Source organism: Heterocephalus glaber, unplaced genomic scaffold, assembly GCF_053883595.1.
Source record: "Heterocephalus glaber isolate CG9 unplaced genomic scaffold, H.glaber_assembly_v1.0 deba00000621, whole genome shotgun sequence".
NCBI lineage: Eukaryota > Metazoa > Chordata > Mammalia > Rodentia > Bathyergidae > Heterocephalus > Heterocephalus glaber.
The window spans coordinates 5,603,612-5,627,775 of record NW_028258153.1 but is presented as its reverse complement, the minus strand read 5'-3'; the positions used below and the strand labels follow the sequence as shown (position 1 = coordinate 5,627,775).

The following is a 24,164-nucleotide window of genomic DNA, read 5'->3' as shown; positions in this document are numbered from 1 at the left end:
GCACAGTGAAGCCAAGGTCTGTACAAATGTGTGCTGAATAAAAGAGAGGAGAATATACAACAGGAAAAGGGTGAGTACAAGGGGCCAACCTAGCTGACAAGAATCACGTATAAATACATGGGACTGCTAAGGATTATGTTCAGCTGCATCCTGCAGTATCTGAATGCCATGGGAGGGTTTGGATTTCTCTGCATTCCATGAGGGGGCAAGCTGGAAATCTTCCTGTGTGCTCCCATTTGTGAGGATCAGATGAACTGATGTGAAGGTGCCTTGAGAAATGTAAATCTGAAAGCACGGGACATGCTGGAGTTTGGTTGGGTTGAGCATTGGTGGCTAGACTCCCCTTTCTCAGGAGAAACTGACCATAGGTTCCAAATATCAAATATTCTTAGCCATTGACTGCAGGGTTCTCTTTGTAGGTTCTTGGGGTGGGGCTGGTATGACTGCTCCGTAGGGGACCATGATGCTGAGAGGGTTCTGTAGATCTCAGCAAGCAGAACATGGCCCCAGGCCTGTCTGACCTGGGGTCTGGAGAGAAAGATTTTCTTCCACAAGGGAAATGAAGAGCAGTGAGAGACATTTGAAGGTTGTATGGGTTGGTGAAAGGGATCTGAAACCAGAACTTTGGGCAATGGTGTTGTGTACTCCGTGTTCAACTCCTGTCTCTCTCACATGGGAGGCTCTGGCCAGGCCCAAAACACTCTCATCCTGCCCCAGACAAATATGTGGAGTTATCTTGAAAGCCAACTTTAATTATCCAGGTTTGGGTCAGCCTGTAATTGCTCTTCTTGAGAACATCAGGGAAAGTATGTGGGGATTGGAGAGGCTTCCAGGGCGGCCTTAATCAGCCATGAGGTTGTAACTCAAAATAGTAGAAGAATGGGGGGAAAAAACACAAGAGATTTTTAATTAATGCACCAAGGCAGGGGTTGCCACTTCTGGTTTCCCCTCCTCCATCAAATATAGGACAAACATCAACCAAAGTCTCAATTGAATAAGCCATGAGACAAGTAACTTGGGCCCTTTCCTGGTCCCTCATCTCTAAACCCATCTGCTCCCCAGAATTTTCCACTGGATATATTAAGGGCTAATCAAGTCCCCTGAGCATGGAGAAGAATGACATATTCCTGTTTGCATACTCAAAAGAACCATGGAAACCAGTTCCCTTCATTGGTTCAGTCACAGGACTAATGATATCCAGCAACCAATCCAAGCTGAGAAGCCCAGCTGCCATGGTGATAAGGATGGGTACCAGTTCTCTGGCAGGATTTAGGAGCTCAAGAGCCTCTGAAGAGCAGGTTGCCCTGGACGGAGCCCAGCTAGGAATTTCCCAGCTGTGCCATCTCCATCTTGGTCCAAGATCCCACCAGATTCTGCTGGACAACACAAGGCCCCCAACAGGTCTACCTGTTTAAGCTCTTTATCCTCTTCGGGATGCATTTTCTGGCTTGTTGGCTTATCTTTAAGAAATGTTTATCACATCACTTTACTCCTTTTCTTTAAAATCCCCCAAAGATTTCTCTGTGCACTTTGAATAAAATCCGACCCCGTGTCTGTGGACTACAAGCCCTGAACAGTCCCTACCTGTTCTCCAAACCCATCTCTTTCCACAGATTGCTGTGCATTCTCCAGTGTGCCCTGGAATCTCCCCAAACAGCACTTGTATTGAAGGAATCTTTACTTTGGAATTTACCCCCCCCCCCCCCGCTGCCTCCTTGTCCTGTAGGTCTAAGTGGAAATGTTACCTCCTTGGGCCTTCCTACAAATTTTTTTTTTTGGTACTGGGGTTCGAACTCAGGACCTTGTACTTGCAAGGCAGGCATGGTGCCACTGAGCTAAATCCCCAGCCCTGTCCTCAGGCCTTCCTTAGTGTGGAGGAGTGTGCTGTGTGGATGGGGCTGTGCAGGGGAAGTTCTGGGTGTCAAGAGACAAGAGTCTGGCACCAGCTCCATGGTGGGCCAGCCTGGGCTCAATTTCTCTTCTGTAAAGATGACTGGAAGTACCAGATGGGCAGTTTTATATCTGGGCTCCAAAAGGCTCAAGGGACCCAAGGAGATGCCTGTGTACCTTGCTCAGGTGAGTCACTCAACTCAATGGAGCTGAGCAAGGGGGAGGCTGAATTCGAGGGGCTTCATTTGAGGGGAGAAGGGGTCTCTCTCCTTCTCTCCATATATATATCCACATATGCCTATCCAGCCATATATACCAATATATGTGTACACATTCATCCCTCAGTACTTTCTTGGCTCAAGGACTTCTCACAGATACCAAAATCAGAGGATGCTCAAGTCCCTTATATGATAAAATGGTATAGGATTTATTTGCATATAACCTATGCACATCCTCTTGTACTTATAATTCCTGATACAATGTAAATGCTATGTACATAGTTATTGTATGGTTTAAGGAATGAGAAAAAAGTCCACATTGTTCAGGACAGATGCAATGATTGTAAGCCTAACTACCTTTTCAATCTGCAGTTAGTTAAATCCACAGATGCAGAACAGAACCTGCAAATATGGAGGACTGACTGTACATAAACACACACAGGCGCGCACGCACACACGCACACACACACATTAAATCTGTGTGTGTCTACGTAAGGATGGTGAGGTGAGAATTAGAGTCATATCATACTTAAGATTCTCTTAGAAAAACAGAGCCTATATGTTTATTAAAATGTGGGAAACCAGAGCCAAGTATGGTGGAGTTCACCAGTAATCCTATCACTCAGGAAGCTGAGGCAGGAAGATTGTAAATTCGAGCTATCCTGGGTTACATAGTGAGTTCAAGTCCAGCATGACCTACAAAATGAGACTCTGCCTCAAAATAGCCCCCCCCCAAAATAAATAATATGTGGGAAACCTCTGAACTCGGCTTCTGCAGGCCCTCCCAGGACTGTGCTACACTTGTTTTTATAGAACTAGAGGCCAGTGGAGCTCCTGGCATCTCCTGAAATCTATGACAAAATCAGTGAGCGACAGGAAGTGGGGCGCCCTCCAGTGGAGAAATGAAGAATTTGCCTTCCATCCAGCACCACAGGTAGGCACTTTTCATACATTGACAGCATGTGGTTCCCATCCCCGTTTCACTGATGTGGAGCAGGCCGGAAGAGCTTCACTTATGTGACCAGGGTCAGACCTGAGAAGCAGCAGACCCAGGGCTGGACCTTCCCTGAGTGAAGAGTGTGAGTGTGTGTGTGTGTGTGTGTGTGTGTGTGTGTGAAGCCTTGTTCATCCCCATTCACTAGGCCTACCCTTCCAGAAGGCTCTGTCCTCAGTGAACCCTGTTGATTCTCACTCAGCCAACATCAGCCGCCTCCCTCACACTTCTTTTCTCTTCAAACAGGGCCGTGATGATCTCAGCTTGTCTGGAGGAAGCCAGGGCCTCACCTGCTGTGGGACCTCATCAGGGTTGGACTCTGTTAGCTCACGACCCCCGAAGCCATGTCAGAGATGATTGCTCCCTGACTACCTTAGTCTCTGGGCTCTGAGGTGGGGGCAGATGTCAAGGGTGAGGAGGAAATGGTGGGCAGGCCCAGGCAGAAAGAAATAAGGCCCAAATGAAGGATTTCAAAAATCCTATAGGAATCTCACTTTAGGAGACCAGCATTGAAGTTTTTCTTTTTTTTATTGCCCCTAGAAGAAGACAAAGATTAAACCATGGGGAAGCAAAGAAGAACTGCACTTTCCAGCCTGCTCCCTCTGCATACATCACTAATGCACCATGGATTCCGTCCAACTGAAATGAGGCAGTTTTTATCATTGTATTCGCTGGACTCCTGACAGCTCCTACCTGCAGCCCTAATGCTCATTCTCTTCTCACTTCCTCTTGCTATGTGACATGTGCAGCATGGGCCAGACCTGGGCCTCACACCTCACCCTGGTGGCTTTGGAGGGAAAGGCCACCTGGTTATCCCTCGGGAGGCCTTGAGGCATGGAGCCTGGGCTCTGCTCATCTTCAAGGTGGGGGCTGCTGAGTGACACCAGCCTTCCAGAACAGTCCTGCATGGGGAAAGGATGGCATGCTGTTAGGAGGTGGCGCCTAGTTGGAGGAGGTGGGTCACTAGGGGCGCTTTTGAGCATCTCTCGCTTTTGCTCTACCCTTCTGTCTGATTCCTGGCCACTATAGGTTGAGCAGCTGTCCCCTGCCACCCGCCTCTGCCATGCCATTTCTGCCTTGGAGCCAGAGGACCATAGATTGAAACCTCTGCAAGCATGAGGCCAAATAAACCTTTTCTCTTGTAAGCTGCTAATGTAAGGTACGGGTCCCTGTGACAGAAAAGTGATTAATACCCTAGCTCAGAGTGGACGCTCAATAAACATCTGTGGAATAAATGAAACAGACTTTGGGCCCTGGGATGTGAAGGAGACATCTTTGCTTCAGTACTCTCATCTGTTAACATGGCACCTTGTGAGGTGAATGATGGGTTCAAAAACAGCCCCGTGCTACCCAAATGCATTGTGGGTCAAATTCTGTTCACTTCAGCTCAGCCTCCCAGGGATTCGCACGTAGACATCTGTCTTTCCCGCCCTGCCCACCAGAGTGAGTGGAAGACCTTGAAACCCAGAAGGACAGAGGCCTGGCCTGGAGGAGGATCAGGAGCAGAACCCAGGAGTCCTGCTTCCCAGCGCCTCAGAAAGAAGGGGTTAGACAGCCCAGCCAGCTCCGGAGAACAGAGGCTGCCCCCTCCAAGGGGTAGAAGGTGAGTCCCAAGTCAGCCTCGCCAGAGGTAGCCTCGGCCACTGAAGGTCCTCAGGTGCTATCTGTCTTTGGGCCATCCTGGCCGGGAGGCAGTGAGGCAAGGCTTTTTGTTGTTGCTCATTTTTACTTGAGAATTTTAGCCTTTCTGAAGTTGAGTGCTCTATGGAGTGCAGCAACCTCTAGAGGCAGGTCGGGGAAGCAAGAGGAGCCCAACTGAGGGAAAGGCCAATTCGGAGCCTGAGGCTTACTGAGCAGATGGGGGCCATTTCTTTACCCCTAATAATTCAGTCACCTCAGAGACTGGTGTGGTGGTGCACGCTTGTAATTCCAGCACTCTGGGAGGCTGAGGCAGGAGGATCACAAACTCGAGCCCAGCCTGGGAAAATTAGCAAGACTTCATCTCAAAATTTAATTTAAAAAAAATTTTTTTAAAGGGCTGGGAATGTTGCTCAGTGTGAGAGCTCTAAAGTCAATCCCAGTAAAAATCTCAGAAGCCATTCTTCTCCTCTCTCAATTTAGAATGTTTCTGAGGCCAACTTTTGTGTTTATAGAGACCTTTTTGCTTTTTATTTTTTCCCTTATAATTTTTTTAAAACCTAGAATTGTGAAAAGTAATGCAGATGAATAAAACTGGATGAAATACAAAATGCAGCTTAACAAGTTATTAGAAAGTGAGTGACCATTAAAAAAAAATTAACATCTGCTGTCTGCCTCGCAAGCAGAAGGACCCAAGTTCAATCCCTGGTACCAAAAAGAAAAGAAAAAAAAGAGAAAGTGAGTGACCATGTCGTACTATCCAGTGACAGAGTGAGGACACCCAGCTCCACAACTTGGGCCCTGGCATATTGAGGATTTTAAAGTGAAGGAATCTGAGGAAACAGCAGGTGCTGGCTGCTAGCTATGTATTTTCAAAGATCCTCTTTATCATACTGAAGGAGTTCCCCTTCATTGCTGGGAAATAGTGAATATCTTGAATATCATGAAAAAGTATTGAGTGTGTCAAATGTTTTTCAGCATCTATTGAGATGATGTATTTTTCCTTTATCCTATTAATAAAGTGTTTTATATTGATCGATTTTCATATGTTTAGCCAACCTTGCATTGCTGGAGTAAGTCCTACTTTGTCAGAATGTGTAATCCTTTTTACTCATTCTTGGATTCAGTTTGCTATCTGGTTGAGAATCTTAGTGTATAAGCACAGATTTCTTCCCTTCTTGCACTGCTTTTGTCTTATTTGGGTATCAGGGTAATACTGTTCTCATAAAATAAGTTGGGAAGTGTTTTCTCCCCTTCTGTTTTTTACAAGAGTTTGTGAAGAGTTGGCATTGCTTCTTTAAATGCTTGTTCTTATTCTAGATATTTGCTCTCATACTAAATTTCTTTTTTTTTTTTTTGGTACCAGGGATTGAACTCTGGTCCTTGTGCTTTCGAGGCAGGTGGCAGAACCACTGAGCTAAAACCCCAGCCCCCATACTAAATTTCATATTTGTAATTTTATATCCTTCCAAACCAGGCCCCAAATTGTATGTTCCTGACCCCACAAAAGTTACATCTCTACCAGTATCCATTGCCCGGTATGATGGGCACTGTGAGCATCCTTGTTCTTGCCTCCAGGAGCTCAGGGTGCCTTTCCTGAGGGTGCACGCCTGGAGAATGGCTGGTACAGTAGGGAGAAGGACAAACTGAAACCCTAGGAGGCTGCTGACTTATACTCCTGATAATATTGTGTGAGAGTTTCTCTTTGTTCCACGTTCTTATGAACTCTTGGTCTCTTCAGATTTTTAAAAATTTTTGCTATTATGATGAATGTGTAGTAGAGTCTTAGTGCTGTAATTTGTATTGTATTTTTATTATTATTTAATTTGTACTTCGATTGGCATTAAATCATATGAACTTGCCATTTTGTAGGTCAAAATGGTCAAACATGGTCAATTTTACACATTTAACCTGGTATTTCTCTGGTAACTAATGAGGTAGGATGTTTTGTGTATTTAATGGCCATTTGGATTTTCTTTTTTGTAAAGTGCCTATTTGCTATTTTGCCCATTATTCATTTAGATGTTTCACTTTTATTATTGATTTGTAAGTATGTATATTTTGAATGAGCTTTATGTCAGTTATATGTATTGTAAATACGTTGTTTCACTTTGTGCCCTGTCTTTTAATTCTCCTGATGGTGTCTTAATTTTGTTTCTTTATTTCATTTTGTTTTTGCTTTGAAACAGGGTCTTGCTATGTAGTTCAGGCTAGCCAAACCCACTATATAGCCCAGGCTATCCGCCTGCTTCAGCCTCCCAACAACTGTGATTATAGGAGTGCACCACCATGCCCTACTTGATGTCTTTTTTTTTTTTTTTTTGAACCAGGGATCAAACTCAGGACTTTGGAGTTGCAAGGCAGGCAGCAAAACCACTGAGCTAAAATCCCCGGCCCTTGATGTCTTAATTTTAATGAGCTCAAAATTGCCCAATATTTTCTTCTATGCTTAGTGTCTTTTTGTATCGTGTTTAAATCTTGCCCTAATCAAGGTCATAAAGAGCTTCTCTAATATTTTCTAAAAGCTTCTTTGTTTTGCAATTTATATTTAGGACAAAAATCTGCTTGCAATTAATTTTGTATATCATAGAAAATAGCATTCCAATTTCATTTTTCCATATGGATGTCCAATTTCTCTGGCCAGTTTACTGAAAATACCATCTGAATTGCCATTCTTGGCATAGATCAAATATCAGGTATTCATGTGTCTGTATTGTGTTCTGTTGTGATTTTTTTTTTTTTTTTGGTACCAGGGATCGAACTTGGGTCCTTGCACTTGCGCAGCAGGCAGAGAAACCACTGAGCTAAATCCCCGGCCCTGTGTTCTGTTGTTTAGGTTATCCTTGAACCAAAGATATACTCTCTTATTTATACTCTTATTTATTTATTTTTTTGGTACCGGGGATCAAACTCAGGACCTTGAACTTGCGAGGGAGGCAGTGGAACCACTGAGCTACATCCCCGGCTTTATTTAGACTCTTACTAGTACAGCTTTCTAATAAGTTTTGATAACTGGTAAAGCAGTTGTTTCCTTCAAAAGTGTCTTTATTATTTCCATTTTACACACACACACACACACACACACACACACACACAGAGGAATCAACTTAACTCCCACAAAAGAAGAGGAAAAGCAAACAGAAAGAAAGACTGCATTTTTATTAGGATTGCACTGTTTGTAAGTTGGAGGATGATTAATATTTTTTACAATGAGTTTTACATCCACAAAGGAGCCACACTTCCCAAATTATTTGGACCTAGTGTTCTGTGTAGAGATCTTGGCCATCTTTTATATTTATTCATCGGTATTTGATTTTTATGCTTGATTGAAGCAAACCTTTTTACAAATTTCCTTTTCTCATCATTTGTTGCTGGTAGAAAGGTTGATTTTTAAAATGTTTTATTTTTATTAGCAAATGTCTGCAGTATATGATTACATTTATTGTGGGGAGTGGTGCATGCACATAATACATCTGATTTTTTTAAGATTCCCTTCCTCTCCTCTCCCTCCCCTCTCCCAGAATTGCTTTTCTGTACATTAATTTTTCAGTCAGCCATCTTGAAAAACTCTAATTAATCTGAGTAATGCATCTTTCTGGTTTTCTAGAGAAGTCATATCAAAAGGAAGCTTGCTCTTCTCTAAGCCTCTCAACCTTTGTTCCTTTTCTTGCCTTAGTTCATACAGACCTGCAGTACAGTAGTAAACAGTGATAGAATAGCAGACATCCTTGTCCACTTCTCAGTCTGAAAGGAATGCTAACTGGGTGTGGATTTTCCCAGACACAGACCCTGAGACAAGGATCTCAGTGCAAGGAATTTATTTGGAGGTTGAAGGAAAATACTGGTAGGAAGTGGTGAAAGGACTAGGAAGGGCACATAGGTGTTACCCAGCTGAGTTCCAGAGCTTGATTCTGCTGCAGAGACTCTGGGAGCCAGTGTAAAGCACACACAGCAGAGTTCTAACCTGAGATGTAAGGGAGCTGGGGAAGTCAGTCTTCCAGGCATTGATTAGAGGGCTCTGGGGTAAGAAGCCTGCATCCCCTAGTGGTTCCAACTGCCCAGTGAGTGCAAGTTATTGGGAAGCAGCAAAAGAAAGCCCTCGGCAGAGGAGGGCAGATACTGGCAATTGGAAGTGGGACCATGTATGCTGAAGTGGAAAAGGGGAGGACACAGTGGGTTACCTGCAGTGTCTTCTATGATCACCTTCATTATTTTACTATTACAGGTAACATCTGTGGTCCTCACAGGATAATACTACAGCTGCCCAAGTCCAAATCTTTCTATACAGCCTCCGAGAGTCATTTAGGTTAAAGACAGAAAGAAAAAACCCCATCACCCACATTTACTGCAAGTTAAGAGACTGATGATAAAGTGCTGCTACCTGGCTGTTCCCCAAAAATCCTCCTGTCAGGGAGCTCAGTTCCCTAGCAACATTTCCTACCATCTACCCTGGCCTACAAGGGACAGACAACCACTCGGGGACAGTACAGTAATGCTGACACTACAGGGTGCCAGGGTTTATCAGTACCATTCAGCACTAACAAATAAATTTAAAATGCTGGTACTTAGAAACCAGACAAAGTACTATAAAAAAAAAAAAAAAAAAAAAAAACTCGGGCCGGGGATTTAGCTCAGTGGTTCAGGCGCCTGCTGCGCAAGCACAAAGTCCCAAGTTCAATCCCCAGTACCAAAAAAAAAAAAACCCAAGGAAAATTTATTAAACAGGAAAAGAAATTTAATGAGACTACTTTAGAGAATTGTGTAAATGTGATCCTCATGGCTCAGCCTCCCTGAGTGCTGGGATTACAGGCGTGGACCACTATGTCCAGCAATCTCTGTCATGTCAATCTGAATTCAGTGCTTGAGATTTTCTGAGCTTCCCAGATGATACAAAGCTGAGATACAGAGTGCATGAAAGGTAGTCCTCCTCTGTATCCAAGGCTTTGTTTCTTTGGTACTGGGGATCAAACTCAGGACCTTGCACTTGTAAGACAGGCATGGTGCCACTGAGCTAAATCTCCAACCCCAAGGCTTTATTTTTATTTTTATTTTTTTGCAGTTTCAGCTGTGATTTATAGTCAACTGTAATGGAAAATAGAACATGGAAAATTCTAGAAATAAACTATAAATTTTAAATTGCACACCTTTCTGAGTAGCATGATAATATCTTGCACCATCCTGCTTCATCCTGCCCAGTCCATCCCTCTGTCTGACATATCCATGCTGTATATGCTCCTGCCTGTTAGTCCCTTACTGGCTGTCTTTGTTATCTGGTTGACACAGTGTCACAGTGCTAGCGGTGCCTACATCATTTACCTCACTTCCTCTCATCACAGGTTGTGGCATCACAAAGGCATGTTATGTCATCACAAGATGAAGACAGGTGAGTACAGTACAGTAAAATATTTTGAGAGACCACAGATGCATAGCTTTTATTAGTGTTGTTATAGTTGCTCTACTTTGTTATTAGTTATTCTTAATCTCTTACTGTTTCTAACTTGTAAACTTTATCATAGAAATGTATGTATATACCATAGGCATGGGTGGTGCAGGAAGGCCCACATAGGGTATTTGTATAGTAGGGCTGAGTACTATCCATAGTTTCAGGCATCCACTGGGTGGGGTGGGGTGGGGTGTCTTGGATTCTCTGCAGATAAGGGGGGGACTACTGTATTTCTAGTTTTCCTTCACATTTTAGGTTCCAACTCATACTGGTTCATGGTTCATCAGGCATGGTAGACTTTGAACTCCACTCTCTGTCCCTAGTCCCTGAAGACTCAAAATCACAGTCCTTTGGTTGCCTTTTGGGTTTTTTTGTTGTTTTTTTTTTTTGGTACCGGGGATCGAACTAGGGTCCTTGCGGTTGCGGAGCAGGCAGTGAAACCACTGAGCTAAATCCCTGGTCCCTTTGGTTGCCTTTTGAGGGGCTGGCTAACACAGCCAGGGCAAGAAGTCCTCAACAGACCTCGGTGGATTCTTGTCCTCTCCCTGACCTCAGCCAGGTAAATTTTCATTACCTTGTGACCTCTCTGACGTTTTCAAAAGATTTTAGAAACCATCCTTCCAGCATGTTTAGTTGTTGTCAGTTGGAAGTTTGGTCTAAATTCTGTAGGCCACCACCAAAAGCTGATGTTCTGTCTTCAAAATTCTCAAGTGTCTTCCATGTCATCTTGGCTTCCCACATACTTCTGTTCCCTCTTGGAGAAAACTAAAGCCCATTACAATCAAGTGATTTTGTCTGAATTAATGGAACAAGTGGATGGTGGCAGGAGGAGGCACTTAGAGGCAGGTAAATCTTCTGGATACAAGTGGGATAAACAGAGGGAGGGAGACTGCTCTTTTACAGGAGGACCATATCCAGAGAGGCACCTCAATGAGACTGTACCAGTGACCACAAAGGGATCTTGAAGATCCTGTGGATCAGATGAAATACTCAGACCTTATCCATGATATAGCAAGGTCTTTGAAGAGTTTTCAAGAGCAAAGTGACATATTAGATCTGTATGCAAACACATCAAGAGCAGGAATTTCTATCTCATGCTACGGCATATGGTAAGTGCTAGGTATCCGCTGAATGAACTGAAGGGACCATCTTACAATTTATGTGTAACTACTCTCCCATTCTAGACTGTAAGGCACCTGAGTGCAGGGATGGCCCATGGCTCCAAAAGTACTTGTTGGATGAAAAATAAAGACGATATGATGGGGTGGTTTGCATATCTGTGTGCTGGCCTCTCAGTTACCCATTCTAACCAAACTAGGTACAAACAAATATGATTAGTCCAAGGTTGCGGTTTAGCTGTCTTTGGAAGAAGCTGGTGGGATAGAGAAGGTTCCAACAGAGGTGCCCCTGAGCCTCTGGCTATGCACAAGTCACCCTAACTACTTGGAGTTCCTTAAATAAACTGAATATGCTATGGCCAAATCCTAACTGCTTAAGAAATCTGTAAGAATCCAAATAGTTGGGCTGGGGATTTAGGTCAGTGGTTCCTGTGCCTGCCTTGCAAGTGCAAGGACATGAGTTCGATCCCCAGTACCAAAAAAAAAAAGAATCCAAATAGTTAAGCATGAAAGTGCTTTGAGAAGTGCTTTGACTCTTGTGAGTGGGAGATTCTGGTTTAGGTAATAGTGGGCCAAGATTTCAAACTTTCAGGGACAATGACAGCATTTACCAACATTTTAAATAGGCATACTTTGATTGCATAATTTCATTTCTAAAAGTTATCACAAGGGTAAAAACTATGCAAGTAAAATATATATGTATAAAGATATTCATCCTAGCCAGGCATGTGGCATATGCCTATACTCCCAGCTACTCAGAAGGCTGAGACAAGAGGATCCCAAATTTGAGGCGAACCTGTGTAACTAGACGCTGTCTCAAAGTAGAAAAAAACAATTTTTTAAATGGCTGGGGATGTAGCTCAATGGAAGAGTGCTTGCCTAGCATATGTAAGGCCCTGGGTTCAATTCCCATGACAAAAAAAAAAAAAAGAAAGAAAGATACTCATCCTAGTGTTGTTTGGAATTGTCAACACATCTATACAAGAAAATACTGTGTAGTAATTTTAAGAGTAAATACTGTTTAAGGTGAAAACATTTTATATAATATATGAACACATTTTCTTGTATAAAAGGAAACCATTACAAGAATGTAAGTCTCCTTTGTCACCAAATGCAAAAAATCACCGTTGAAAGTATGAGGTATATTTTTCAGGCTTTTTTCTACATATCCACATGCATATGCATATTCATAAAAATGCCTATGTGGGTACATGGGTTTTGCACACAATGCAACATGCTCTATGGAAGTCTGTAACCTGGCTTTTCCGCTCAACAATGTCTTTGTGATCTCTTCATGTCAGCACATATGACTCACCTTCTAACAGCTACACATTAATGATATTTCATACTATACCTGGCCTTGTCTTTACTGAGTGTTATGATTTAGATCTAAAAGTTCCCCTGAAAGTCTCATATGTTCAGAGGTGAGGTTTTTGAAAGGTGATTAGATCAGGGGGAAGCTACGCTCATCGGTGGATGAATCCACTGATGAGTTCATAGCTGAATGTGATGTTAATAGTTGGGGGTAGAATGAAGGGGCAGACCTGAAAGGATGTATTCTTGTGCTGGTTCCTTGTTCTTCCTTTCTTCTTCCTCCTCCTCACCCCACAAGGCTATTTATACCTTGGAGCCAGCCCACCATGCATGGAGTGAACCCTCTGAAACCATGAGCCAAAATAAATCTCTCCTCCAATTTGTGGGCATCACATATTTTGTCCCAGTGATAGAAAAGTGACTGAGAAACCTTTATGTATACTAATTTTTTTGCCATTGTTAAACTAAATTTATTTTACCAATATGAACATATGTCCATACCATTGCAAGATTTTTAGCTTATGTGACCATATTTACATAGAAATTAATTTTTATATAGGTCTCAAAGAAACTGGAAGAATACCAGTTAGTATAATTATTTTGGGGGAAGGACAGGGGCTGGTTTAAAAGCAAACTTAGGCCTAAATTTTGGTGATCATGTTCTTTCCTGATAATGTATTAATAAGTATAGCAGGGACTGTTGAGAAGTCCAAGACCAAGGGAGATAATGTGCCCTGCCCTTTGTAGCTCCTGGGAGGAGCTGGGAAGGATGGGAAACAGCCCTGATCATTCAGGGTGGCTCAGAAGAGGGCCTAGTGCTAATTACAGAGACCTCAGAGGGCCAGCTATTCTCCTAGTCTATGAAGGACAAAAGCATTGAGCTTGTTTCTGGGGGAAGGGAGGAACTGGGGTGGGAGAAAAAATGACTTTCTGATTGTGGACCTACCCCACCCTTCATCCACTTCAGGCCTTTATTTAAGAAAGAAAAGGATTTTCAGTCAGGACTCTCAGCCCCCAGAAGCCATGGCCTCCTCTACCTATAACACAGGCTCCTCCTCTGCTCTGGTTCCAGAGGTTCAGTGCAGGCTCAACACCACCCTCTTGTCTCCAAGTAAGCACAGTGGAGAGTTTGAGTGAAAAATCCACTTTAATAATCCAGCTTCAGCTCAGCTGAGGAGCTTCAGCTCTCCTCTCAAGTGCAAAGAGGTGGAAGAAAAGTCTTGCCAAGGGTCCTCAATCCACAAAGAGGTTACTGCTCAGAGAGGGCAACAGCTCAAAGAAGCCCTAGAATGAGAGGCAACATGAGATTTGCAATCAGGGAATGGCCAGAAGGAGGTACCCCACCAACCTCCTGCCACAGCCCCAGCAAGAGAAGCACTGAGGTCACACCTAGCTTGACAGCTATGCCATCTTCTTAGACTCTCTCTGACCCCTCATTTTCCTGTGGGGCCCCTGAGCCTTGAGAAGAATGACGACTCATTTCCCTACATGGTAGCACCATGTCAACCAACCCCCATCGTCTAGGCCAACAGTTTAGGGCTAGTGATGCTGCCTTAGCAACCAATCCCGGGAAGGGAAGGAGCCTGGTGACCACCAGCAGGGGGACGGTACTACCTTGAAGAGGGTGAGGGTCTGGAGCACCCCTGTGGTGCAGGCTGTCTCCCGGATGGAGTGCATGGCCAGTTGCGGGCTGCCTAAATCCAGCACCCGCAGCCCCAGTCGAGAAGCCAAGATCGGGCCAATGGTGCTGCCACAGGGAGAGTCATTCCGGACCATGAGGTCCTAAAGAAAGAAGAGAGGTCGTGAGCCACACGTGGTAGGTTTAAGGCCCATCCAGGAAGAAACCTTCTCAGAACTGCAGGGCTGGGAGGGCCTGAGAGATGGTCCGATTCTACCCCCTGGAGCATAGAAGCAACCAGTGTGAAATCACAGAGCCAACATGAATGGCACACTCCAAAGGACAATATATTCTGGCTTGGTCTCATTCTTGTACTCATACTTGTACTGCTACTAGCCTGGCTTAAGCTACTATCATTTTATCCCTCATAAATAATCCACTCTCTCTATGGCAGGCAGGAGGATTTTATAAACTTATCTTTTCTGTCATCCTCATGCTTAACACCCCCCACCACACACACAGAAAGGAAAAGCACTCAGTAGTTTGTTTTAAAAATACTGCTATTGGGCCGGGGATTTAGCTCAGTGGTTTCACCGCCTGCTGCGCAAGTGCAAGGACCCAAGTTCGATCCCCGGTACCAACAACAACAACAAAGGTATGACAATTTGAGCATTAAATATGATAACTGTAGCAGACCAGATCACACTGAGTCAATGAAAACCCGTGATTCTCACAGTCAAAAAAGGAAAAGGAAAAGGAAAGAAATACTGATTTATCATTTGCGATGGTGACATTAGGGATGGAAACTTACCTTGAAAAGACTAAGCACTTATGCTGTTCTTTCCAGTGAGAATTATATTTCATGATAGCCAAACAGCCCTACCTGATGTGGTAGGGAGAGAGGATTCTACTCTATGGAAGACTGGAAAGGATGAAAGAGAGGGTGGCATCTTTCAGTAAACTCTGCTAAAATACTGACTTAGGCAAGGATTATCAATTAGTATTAAAACCATTTGGTGTCTGATGGGGAACTCATTGCTTATACAGCTACTGTCCAGCCAATGGAAGGAAACCACCATATGACGGAAGGACTGAAGGGAACCTCAGTCCAGTGGTCCATCTTATCATTCCTTAGGGTGGATCACCCAGATATTATGTATGTGATCAATATGAAGGGGATACCAGCTGTGATGTTTCCTAGCCAAGTGTTTAAGTTGAAACCATCAAATCTTCAGACATGAATTCCAGTTTACAGAAAATACAGTTTAGAGACACTTGCTAAATGACACCATGAGCAAGCAACCATACAAATCCAGAAAGTGAGACACTACATGAGATCAGTGTGATTTCAACAAGCCAATGTTAGATTTTTTTTTTTTTTTACACTTGATCTTAGCCAAAAGGCCGAGAAGCAATAGATTTTTTTTTTTTTTTTTAAGTGTGTTGGTAGGGGGAATAGGGTGCAAGGAAAATATCAGCCAGATATAATGCCTGGTCCTGAACTGGACACTACAGTAGGCCAAACAACTGTAAAGAATATTTTGGGGACCCTGGCATAGTAGCTCACACCTTCAATGCTAGCACTCAGGAGGCTGATACAGGAAGATCATGACTTTGAGGCCAACCTGAGCTATGTAGTGAGTTAAGGTCAGCCTGGAGTACGTAGCAACATCCTATTTTTTTTAAAAAGTATACACACACACACACACACACACACACACACACACACAGAGATATATACACATGTAACTGCATATTTTAAATTTTTATATAGATTTTTGGGGGGGGGGTGAGGGATGGGGGAAAACCGAAAGTGATCTCTATATTTGATGAGAAACAAATTAACAAAAATTTACTGAAAAGGAAAGGTGCAGATGACTGAGTGAAAAGAGGTAAGAAAAACTATATTCAATATGATTTCATTTTAAAAAGTGCATTAACTATATGCATTAAAAAAATTGGGGCAAATGTATCTCTGGGGATTTGTCAAGTTTTCTGTTTGTTTTTGCAGGACTGAGCTCAGGGCCTTGCATGTGCCAAGGCATGCACTCTGCCACTGAGTTACATCTCTAGCCTGGAATTCATATTTTACTTTTCTTTTATTTTCTGAAGTATGTATGTCCTGCTTCTGCTGTTAGTTATTAGAGAAAAATCCCCCATTGTCATCAACCTGACTTAGAATAAAATTCAAATGCCCTTCTGTGTCCTGGACACCCTGCACCATTAGTCCAGGCAGGTTTCTCCCCCGTGCCTCCGGGTCTCACCCTGGCTTTCTCTCCTCCTATCAGACCAACCTCATTCCTGCCCCTTTGGAGGCTTTCCACTGTTCCCTCTGCCTGTGATGTTCTTCCCCAGACCCTCCCATAGCTGCCTTCCACCTCCTCTGAAGACCTTCCTGAGAGGGGAACCACCCGGCTCACACCAGCGACAATGGGGACACTGCAGCAGAAAGAGTCCCGAAGTGGGGATCAGGATACCAGACTCAGTCCTGACTACTGGAACTTGTTTGCTATGTTTGTCACTGGACTGACAGACATAGCAAACAAGACAGGCAGGCAGGCAGGCAGACAGACAGGCATGTTATGTCTATGCATGCACTCATGCACACTAAGGAAAAAGGACTAGATGAGTGATTTTCAAGACAATAGGGAAAATGAGTAGGTGGGGACCCAGGCTCCTCAGCTCTGAATATCCTTCGGGGAAAATCACGGGTGTGTAAGAGATACAGAGGAGGTAGGGGTGCTGAGAGGGAAAAAGGCAGGACTAACCTACTATATGCTAGGAGCATTCTGTGCCTTTAATCCTCATAAAAAGCCAGCAAAGCAGGCCTCATATTGCAGATGTGAAGACTGAGACTCAGACTGCACAGGAGACACCACGGCCGAGAGCACCTGCATTGAATTCTGCTCGGTTTATGCTCAAAGGCCCTGTTCTTCTCACGTACTGGGCCCCTTCTCTACCAAAGGTCATCTCTCAGGTGCCTCATCCACTGGGGGCCCTGTCAGCTTATACCTCACACCGCCCCTCCATCGCAGCGCTCCCACCCTCACCTGCAGGGGCACCCCAACATTGCTGGCCACCTCTCGGATCAGGGCCTCTGAGACGGCATTGGATGCATAGCGCTGCTTGCTGTTCACCTTGATCACAGGGCCCTGGGGAGAGACCAGGGGAGGCAGAGCTGAGAGCAGGCCCAGAGGGAGGGACAGGGTCCACAGCCAGCCTGGCCTCCTCTTCCCTGAGGGGGAGGGAGCATCTCACCTTGTGGAATAAGGGCCGGTGGTTCTCCTCGTGCTTGTCCCTGTAAGACGTGAAAGGGTCAGGATGGCGCACAGGAGAGGGCCTGTCAATGCCCACCACCTCTCCTGAGGCAACCAGCACTAAGGGATCACAGCCCTCTTTTCTACCCAGTGTGGCAGCACCTAAAAAGTGTTCCAGGCAGCCTCTAACAAAAGATGGAACTAAGTCTAACAATAGATGCAAATAGATGGGATAAGGCCTATCCCTGGGTTAGGCATTACTTGACTGGCCAAGTCGGGCCTCGGAGCCGTCTGCAAAGTCCCCACCAAACTACCTGGGGAATGAGGAAGAGGGAGGGAAGAGGTGGGGGACAGGGCCAAGCCTGGTGAGTTACACTTGGGTCTCTGGCTGTGTGAGGACTGCGTCGGGCATGGGAGACTCACAGGAAGTTGGGGTGCACGGCATGGGCCATGTCTGCGCTGATCATGTAGGACTTGGGTACGGCCTCCTCGAAGGCCGTCAGGTGCTGGGACGAGGCTGAGATCCGCCGCAGCACCAGCTCTGTCAGCAGAGACTGCGCTCCCTGGGCACTCTCAGAGCCCACCTGGGGACGGCAGAGGCCACGGGCCTGAGCTGGCAGGCTAGCAAGAGGGGCCCAATGTCCAGACCAGCCCAGGACCCTCCTCAGTGAGTCCCTGGAGGGAAAGGGTGTGGGAACCTGCATCACCACTGAACACCTGGCCGTAGGCTGGGTCCAGACTAATCCCCAGTCATCTCCGGGGCAGAAGCAGCACTTACTGCTGGGTTTCCTGCAATGGCCCACATCCCTCACCAAGAAGCACACAGAGATATGGGAGACGGGGTCACATTAGAAGATGCAGATATATGCTGAGCTAGGAGGAGGGTACACCAAGTGCTAAAGAAGTACTACCCCTACTCTGCCCCAATCTGCAGGGCTTCTAGGACAGCCCTGGCTCACAGTTGGCTGCAGAAGGCTCCACAGAAGGGCCCCTGCCCAGAACGCTCCACATACCTCCTCGTGGTCATAGAGCGTGATCATGCGCACATGAGGCTCCATGGCCAGAGAGGCAGGTGCTGCGCAGGAATCGATCAAGGCCTGGATGGGGAAAGAAACAAGTGCATCATCCTACCGGTTAGCCCACCAGTGCTCTGCAGGGGCACAGTCCTTGCCCATGCTGCAGCCAGGTGAAGTGGGCAGTGCTTTTGTAGCCTCCTCTCTTAGGGCCCTGCCACAAAGAGGGGGTGGGGGGGACCTTTCCAACCAGGACAAGAGAAACCATCCTCCGGGTGCCCTACTCCCACACTTTCTCATGCAAAAGGCAGTGAGATGTGTGGAAGATGGAGAGGAGGTGCTGAGCATCCTGACAAGTCAGAAGGCCATGGAGTTCATGTAAACAGATCAGGCTGTTAACAGATTGAAGTTCAAAGAGGCAACTCTAACCCCAGCTGCCTGCGGAAGGGGACACAGGCCCCTGGGCTGGCTCTGGTCTCAGTTACAGTCCAAAGTCTGTCTCTAGGCTCAGGACAGGCAGGGAAGGAAAGGTAGAAAAAAAGGCAAAGGGAGAGGTGAGGGCAAGAGAAGAGAAAGGGGCCTGATTAGAGTGAACAGAGGCTGGGCCGCAGGAAGGGGACCAGGAGGAAGACTGTGCCACTGAGATCCCAAGGAAGAGAGAAGACTGGGTGGACCGAGCCAGGGGTGAGGTGAGAGGGAGGCGGAAGGAGGTGGATGATACTGCTGGGTGAAGGGTAGGGCTTTTCCTTGAGGCAGAGATTGTTATCTTAAGGTAAAGCAGTAAGAACAGGGTTAGGACAAGGCACCACACATGTATCTTAAACATTTCTTGGATTCCCATTACCTCAGCCCCTGGCCTTGGGCCAAAGGTAGTGACACCAATGCTGAAGCTCATGAGTCCCCCTCTGCGGTCCATCCAGCATGAGCGGACTAAAGGCGTACACATGCAGAGCTTGAGCCCCCCCAATTCTCCACCTCACCTGTGTGCTGCCTGGGGTACTTGGTCTCTCACCTGCAGGGCACAGAAGCAGCTGTGCAGATTGTCCAGCCTCGGGGCGAAGATGAACTCATCATAGGCTCCACCCAGTACCTGGAAAGACAGGAAGGGCAGTCTGTGACCCTACTGCCCTCCTCAATCCCCTACTTCATCAAAGAGAACTTTAGTACATATTCAAGAACCCAAAGACTTGGCGATTGATCTCCTATTGACAGCAACTGAGAGGCAGAGGGCAAGTGGCTACTTCCTGGCCTTCTACTCTCAGAGGTTCAGAGACAGTGTGGGTTGAAGCCACCAGGGACCACCTGGAGCAGAAACTGCTGGGAATCTACGAGCAGGGCTGATTCCCAGGCCCTACCCCACAGACAGCCCCAGTGTGGGCGAGGGAGGGGATGACTAGGGACACACACACCATGCGCGTGCGCACGCACACCCTGCCTCTCTGGGAAGCATGCGTGGGGGAGTGTAACAGGGATGACAGTAACTGAGGGGCCGGCGAGGTGAGGTGATCAGTACTTCAGGGAACATGCTGGCTGGGACACTGGCCCCACCCCAAGCTCCTGCACCACCCTCACCGCCGGCTGGGTGTCTGCCAGGCACAGCTCCATCTCCAAGATGTCTTCAGGGCTTAATCCCAGCTGGGCACAGAGCAGGGACGTGAGGACCGAGTGGTGCCGCTCATCCTGCAGGGCAGAGGATGTCTGGAGAAAGGTCTGTTCCTCCTCTCCTCACCCCTTTTCAGGGAACCTGTCTGTTCCCCCCTCCACATACCCCTCCCAGGCCCTCTTACAGCTGTATTGAGAGGCTCTGGCTCAGGAGCCCTCTTCTCCAGCTCCTCCTGGATTGCTGTGGCAAGAATGGGGACTCTGTGGGGAGACAGAAGAAAGGAGGGCATGGGAGGGCTAGAGGGCACAGCAGGGTGGGCACCCATGGGCTCAGGCATCTCCTGTTGGGGAGCTGCCCTTACCCTTCATTTCCCAACCCACTCCCCAAACAGCAGTGCTATGAATACCCTTGGACAGCAATTGGGCCACAAGAGTGGAACTCGATTGGCCATTAAGTACTGGTCTCCCGGGTCCCACGGGGGTCCCTTCTGTCACCTAGTGCCATACCCCACCCCCCTTCCACCACAGCCCCTGCCCCAGTCTCTCACAGGTGCGTCTCCGTGTTGGGCCCAAAGTTCTCATTGATATCTCGCTGCAGATGGATGGCTAGGTGCGGGATGCGCAGGATAGGCCGGTCCACATGCACCAGCCGCTGCTCCAGCCGACCTGAGGAGGGGCACTGTGGTCGACAGGCCAGGTCAGCCAGGGCGCCTTCCAACCCCAGCTGGTTAAATCTCTCACTTCATTCACCCAGACTGAACACACAGTCCTTCAGGCTGGCCCTACCTCTTCTCTCCTCCAGGGAGCTCTCCACTGGTACCCCCGAAAATGTGACATTCAGTCTGCAGGCAGCTGATGCCAAGAGCCTCCTAGTCCCCACCAGAGTTCCCACCTTGATAATGACACGTCCAGCCAAGGTCAGGTCTCGATCAAACCAGGTGTTCCAGATCCCACCGCCATAGGTCTCTACCCCAACCTGATGGAAGCCCGCCTGGCTCCGGCGAGACCGGCGTTTCACCTGACCATGAAGACAGGAAGTCAGGCTGGATGACAAGATTCGTTTTACAAGTTAAGTTGTACAGAGCAAATATCAGTGTCAGACAAAGGGTCAAAGTGTGGAAGAAAGGGGCAACAGGCCTAGCTTCTTTCCTGCTCCCAGGGGATAACCGCCCCCATTTGTACCTCCGTTCACACTGCCCAACACCTCCCCTCACCCCAGCAGGGCCCTGGGTTCTCACCCGGAGGCAGGGACTGTCTGTGTGGGCCCCAATGAGGCTGAAGCCATTGCCAGGAACATACTGGCCCCCTACAGCAAAAGCAATGATGGTAGAGGAGTTCCTGGTCAGGAAATACTGGGGAGGGAGAAGAGAGACAGGGTGTGAGTTGCTTACCCAGCTGGCACACAGAACATGAGATCCAGTCCAGGGATCTGCCCATCCCTAGTACCTTGCTCTCAGGCTTGATATCCCAGCTCTCTGTCTCCTTGAGTTCGCGGAAGCCAGCCTGGAGGAGGCGGTTTCGGCACTCAGCCACAGCTGTAGGAAAAGGTCCCTTTCATAGCGATGGATGCTGCTGGAGCACACCCCGGCCCCCGCCCTCCTCACCCAGCCACCTACCGTGGAAAGGAGAGGGACTCCGGTTCACGAACTTGAGGAGCTCACGGGCCGCGGCCAGCACTGCCTCTTTGCGGGCCCTGCCGTTCATGGCCACCTAGAGAAGAGGGCACTCAGGCTCCTACCAGGTCTGGGGCCCCTACTTTCGTCCAAGCCCCTAGAACGTCCCAGTCTCCACCCAGAAGCCACTGCTCCAAGGGTCAGAGCTGTTTCTGTCCTTTTTCCCACCGACAGATGTAGTCCTGAGCCTAACTTCTCCGCCGAAAGCCAGTCCTCCAGCCAAAGGACAACGACCCAGCTTGTGCCGGTCGGCCAGCCCCGAATCCGAGCCTTAGCCCGGCTCCCCAAGCTCCACCCCACGTCACCCAGCTAAGAAAAGCTCATCTGCACCCAAACTCCGGGTTCCCAAGAGGCCCACCCAACTCCGACACGGCCCCCACCGCGCAAGACCCCACCCTGGAATAGAGGGAGCGTCTCACCTCTCCCTTCCCCACATCCAGCCCCGGGGAGGTCAGGTCACCAGAGCCAGGGTTTCGGTTTCGCTTAGGGTCAGGCATGCCCCACTCAGCGGGGTGCTAAAGTGAAACCCGAGTGAGTGCGGTGCCAGGCTGGGATTGAAATCTATCCGGGCTCACAGGCCGCCACCTACTTGCATGGCCGCACTGCCTCTTCCGCTGCTCAGCCGGCTCGACTCCGCCCCCTACTGGGCCCCGCCCCTATACAAACCACGCCCACTCCTCCACCACCACCCCACCGCAGCCCCCTCCACCTCGCTCCTCCCTCCTCTTACAGAGCTTTCAAGAAGTGGTCTGCTCCGCCCCTCATCAGGCCCCACCCCCTTCCAGCCCCGCCTTTTGCCTTGTCCTTGTCGGACAGAGTCCTTGTCGGCCGGTCTGGTCAGTCTAGGACTTGCCTGCCTCTCTCCCCGCCCCCATCAACCCGCTCCGCCCACCGCTCGCACCCACCGCCGCCGGTAGGTCCCTCTGGCGCACGGGAGGTGCTAGAACAGCCGCGAACTGCCCGCCACCCCCACCCCCACCCGCAGCGAATCGGAGCAGAGGAAAAAAGGTCTTCTTGGCTAGATCACTGGGTCGACAGGCACAGGACAAAGTGTTCTGCAGCCACCCCTGTGATAACAAGAGCAGCGTGACTAACATTCACGTGTTGTTTCGTTTAATGCTCACGAATGCCCATTTATGTTTTACTTTTACTGTCCCCATTTTATACACGAACTAACGGAATACGGAGAAGAGTAACCGGCCCAAAGTGATAATTGGCAGAGGTGGGGTTTGGACTCTACTAGTTTGATTGCAGAGGCCTGGAACAATTTCTACTCAGGCTTCTCAGGTCTTTTCTGGGCCTTCTTCTATGTGCTTTGGTAAATGCTATATTTGAGGGACATAACAAGTTAATGATTTACCTGAGCTCACATACCTATTTGGGTGGATCTGGCATTTGATTCTGATACCTGTGCTCTTACTACGTGTGTGTGTGTGTGTGATACTGGAGATTGAACACAGGGCTGTTGCCCTGAGCTACATACATCCCCAGCCCTTTAAAAAAAATTTTTTTGAGACAGGGCCTCCCTAAGTCATTAAATTGGCTAACGTGGGCTCCACCTTTCCATCCTCCTGCCTCAGCTTCCCAGAATGCTGGGCTTACAGGTGTCCACCGCCATACCCAGCCTAACACTTCTTTAAAAACCAGAAAAAAAGCAAACTCTATATGTTCTTGGAAGCAATCCTAATAGTCTGATGTCAAGAGTTGTGAATAGCAATTTTAAAACCCATGCACCTGCCTAGCTGTGGATAACAATCAGGACTCTTGGAGGCCCTGGGTTCAAAGCAGGGCTCACTACCAGGGGTGTTATCAATATTCCAGGAATCACAGGTCCACGGGGCAATGTCATTTACATACTTGGAGTAAGAGTGATGGGGGAGAGGGTGGGGAGAGATTGGAAAGGTCCTGCTGCCCTCACCTGCAACAAGCAGATATTGCAGGGTGGGGTGTTCAGCAGTACACACACTCGGTGATGGGATAAATTCATGGGGCTCCCTGACCAAACGCTGAAATACCATTATGTACAAAGTTCAGTGTTGAGTTGGGCATGCAGAGAATATTCTTGTCCTCAGAGGAGCTAGGGGCTGAAGGTCAGGGAGAAGAGCTGTCACAGGGCTAAAATGCATCTTGGTTTTCTGTATTTAACTAACCTCAGAAGGAAAATATTTGGGAAAAAATTGTGTCTTTTACAGAGTTACAGACTTTTCCCTTGTCATTTCTTAAAGAGTAGTTTTACAACTATTTACATGGTATTTATATTGCATTTGGTATTATAAGTGATAGAGAGATTATTTATTAAAATATATGGGAGCATAAGCACAGATTATATGCAATTACTGCACCATCTATGCCCTAGATTTGGGTATCTAAGTATTAATTTGTCACA

The 24,164-nt window shown here is 47.2% G+C and overlaps 1 protein-coding gene and 1 long non-coding RNA gene across 5 annotated transcripts; both read right to left on the bottom strand.

Moving 5' to 3' along the window:
- Positions 1 to 3,611: 3,611 nt before the first annotated feature.
- LOC147829330 (uncharacterized) lies at positions 3,612 to 5,246 on the bottom strand. The gene is made up of 2 exons (XR_015449144.1): positions 4,997 to 5,246; positions 3,612 to 4,004 (listed from the first exon to the last, which is right to left on the bottom strand). It is a non-coding gene; the product is annotated as an uncharacterized LOC147829330 (long non-coding RNA).
- Positions 5,247 to 13,743: 8,497 nt separating this feature from the next.
- Positions 13,744 to 22,677, bottom strand: Dnpep (aspartyl aminopeptidase). Of its 4 annotated transcripts, none has more exons than XM_087206025.1 (15): positions 22,368 to 22,677; positions 21,722 to 21,815; positions 21,552 to 21,640; positions 21,344 to 21,457; positions 20,998 to 21,123; positions 20,654 to 20,784; positions 20,291 to 20,366; positions 20,076 to 20,183; positions 19,516 to 19,593; positions 18,504 to 18,587; positions 17,914 to 18,074; positions 17,492 to 17,531; positions 17,284 to 17,385; positions 14,230 to 14,397; positions 13,744 to 13,899 (listed from the first exon to the last, which is right to left on the bottom strand). In XM_087206025.1, the coding sequence occupies exons 1-15, from the start codon at positions 22,371 to 22,373 to the stop codon at positions 13,849 to 13,851; spliced, it is 1,428 nt and encodes a 475-aa protein (XP_087062151.1). In that variant the 5' UTR covers positions 22,374 to 22,677; the 3' UTR covers positions 13,744 to 13,848. The 4 variants fall into 4 exon arrangements, with proteins under 4 accessions (XP_087062151.1, XP_012920980.1, XP_087062149.1 ...); XM_013065526.3 differs by having other exon boundaries at positions 20,076 to 20,201; positions 22,368 to 22,473; XM_087206023.1 differs by having other exon boundaries at positions 20,076 to 20,201; positions 22,198 to 22,412.
- Between the last annotated feature and the right edge of the window lie 1,487 nt (positions 22,678 to 24,164).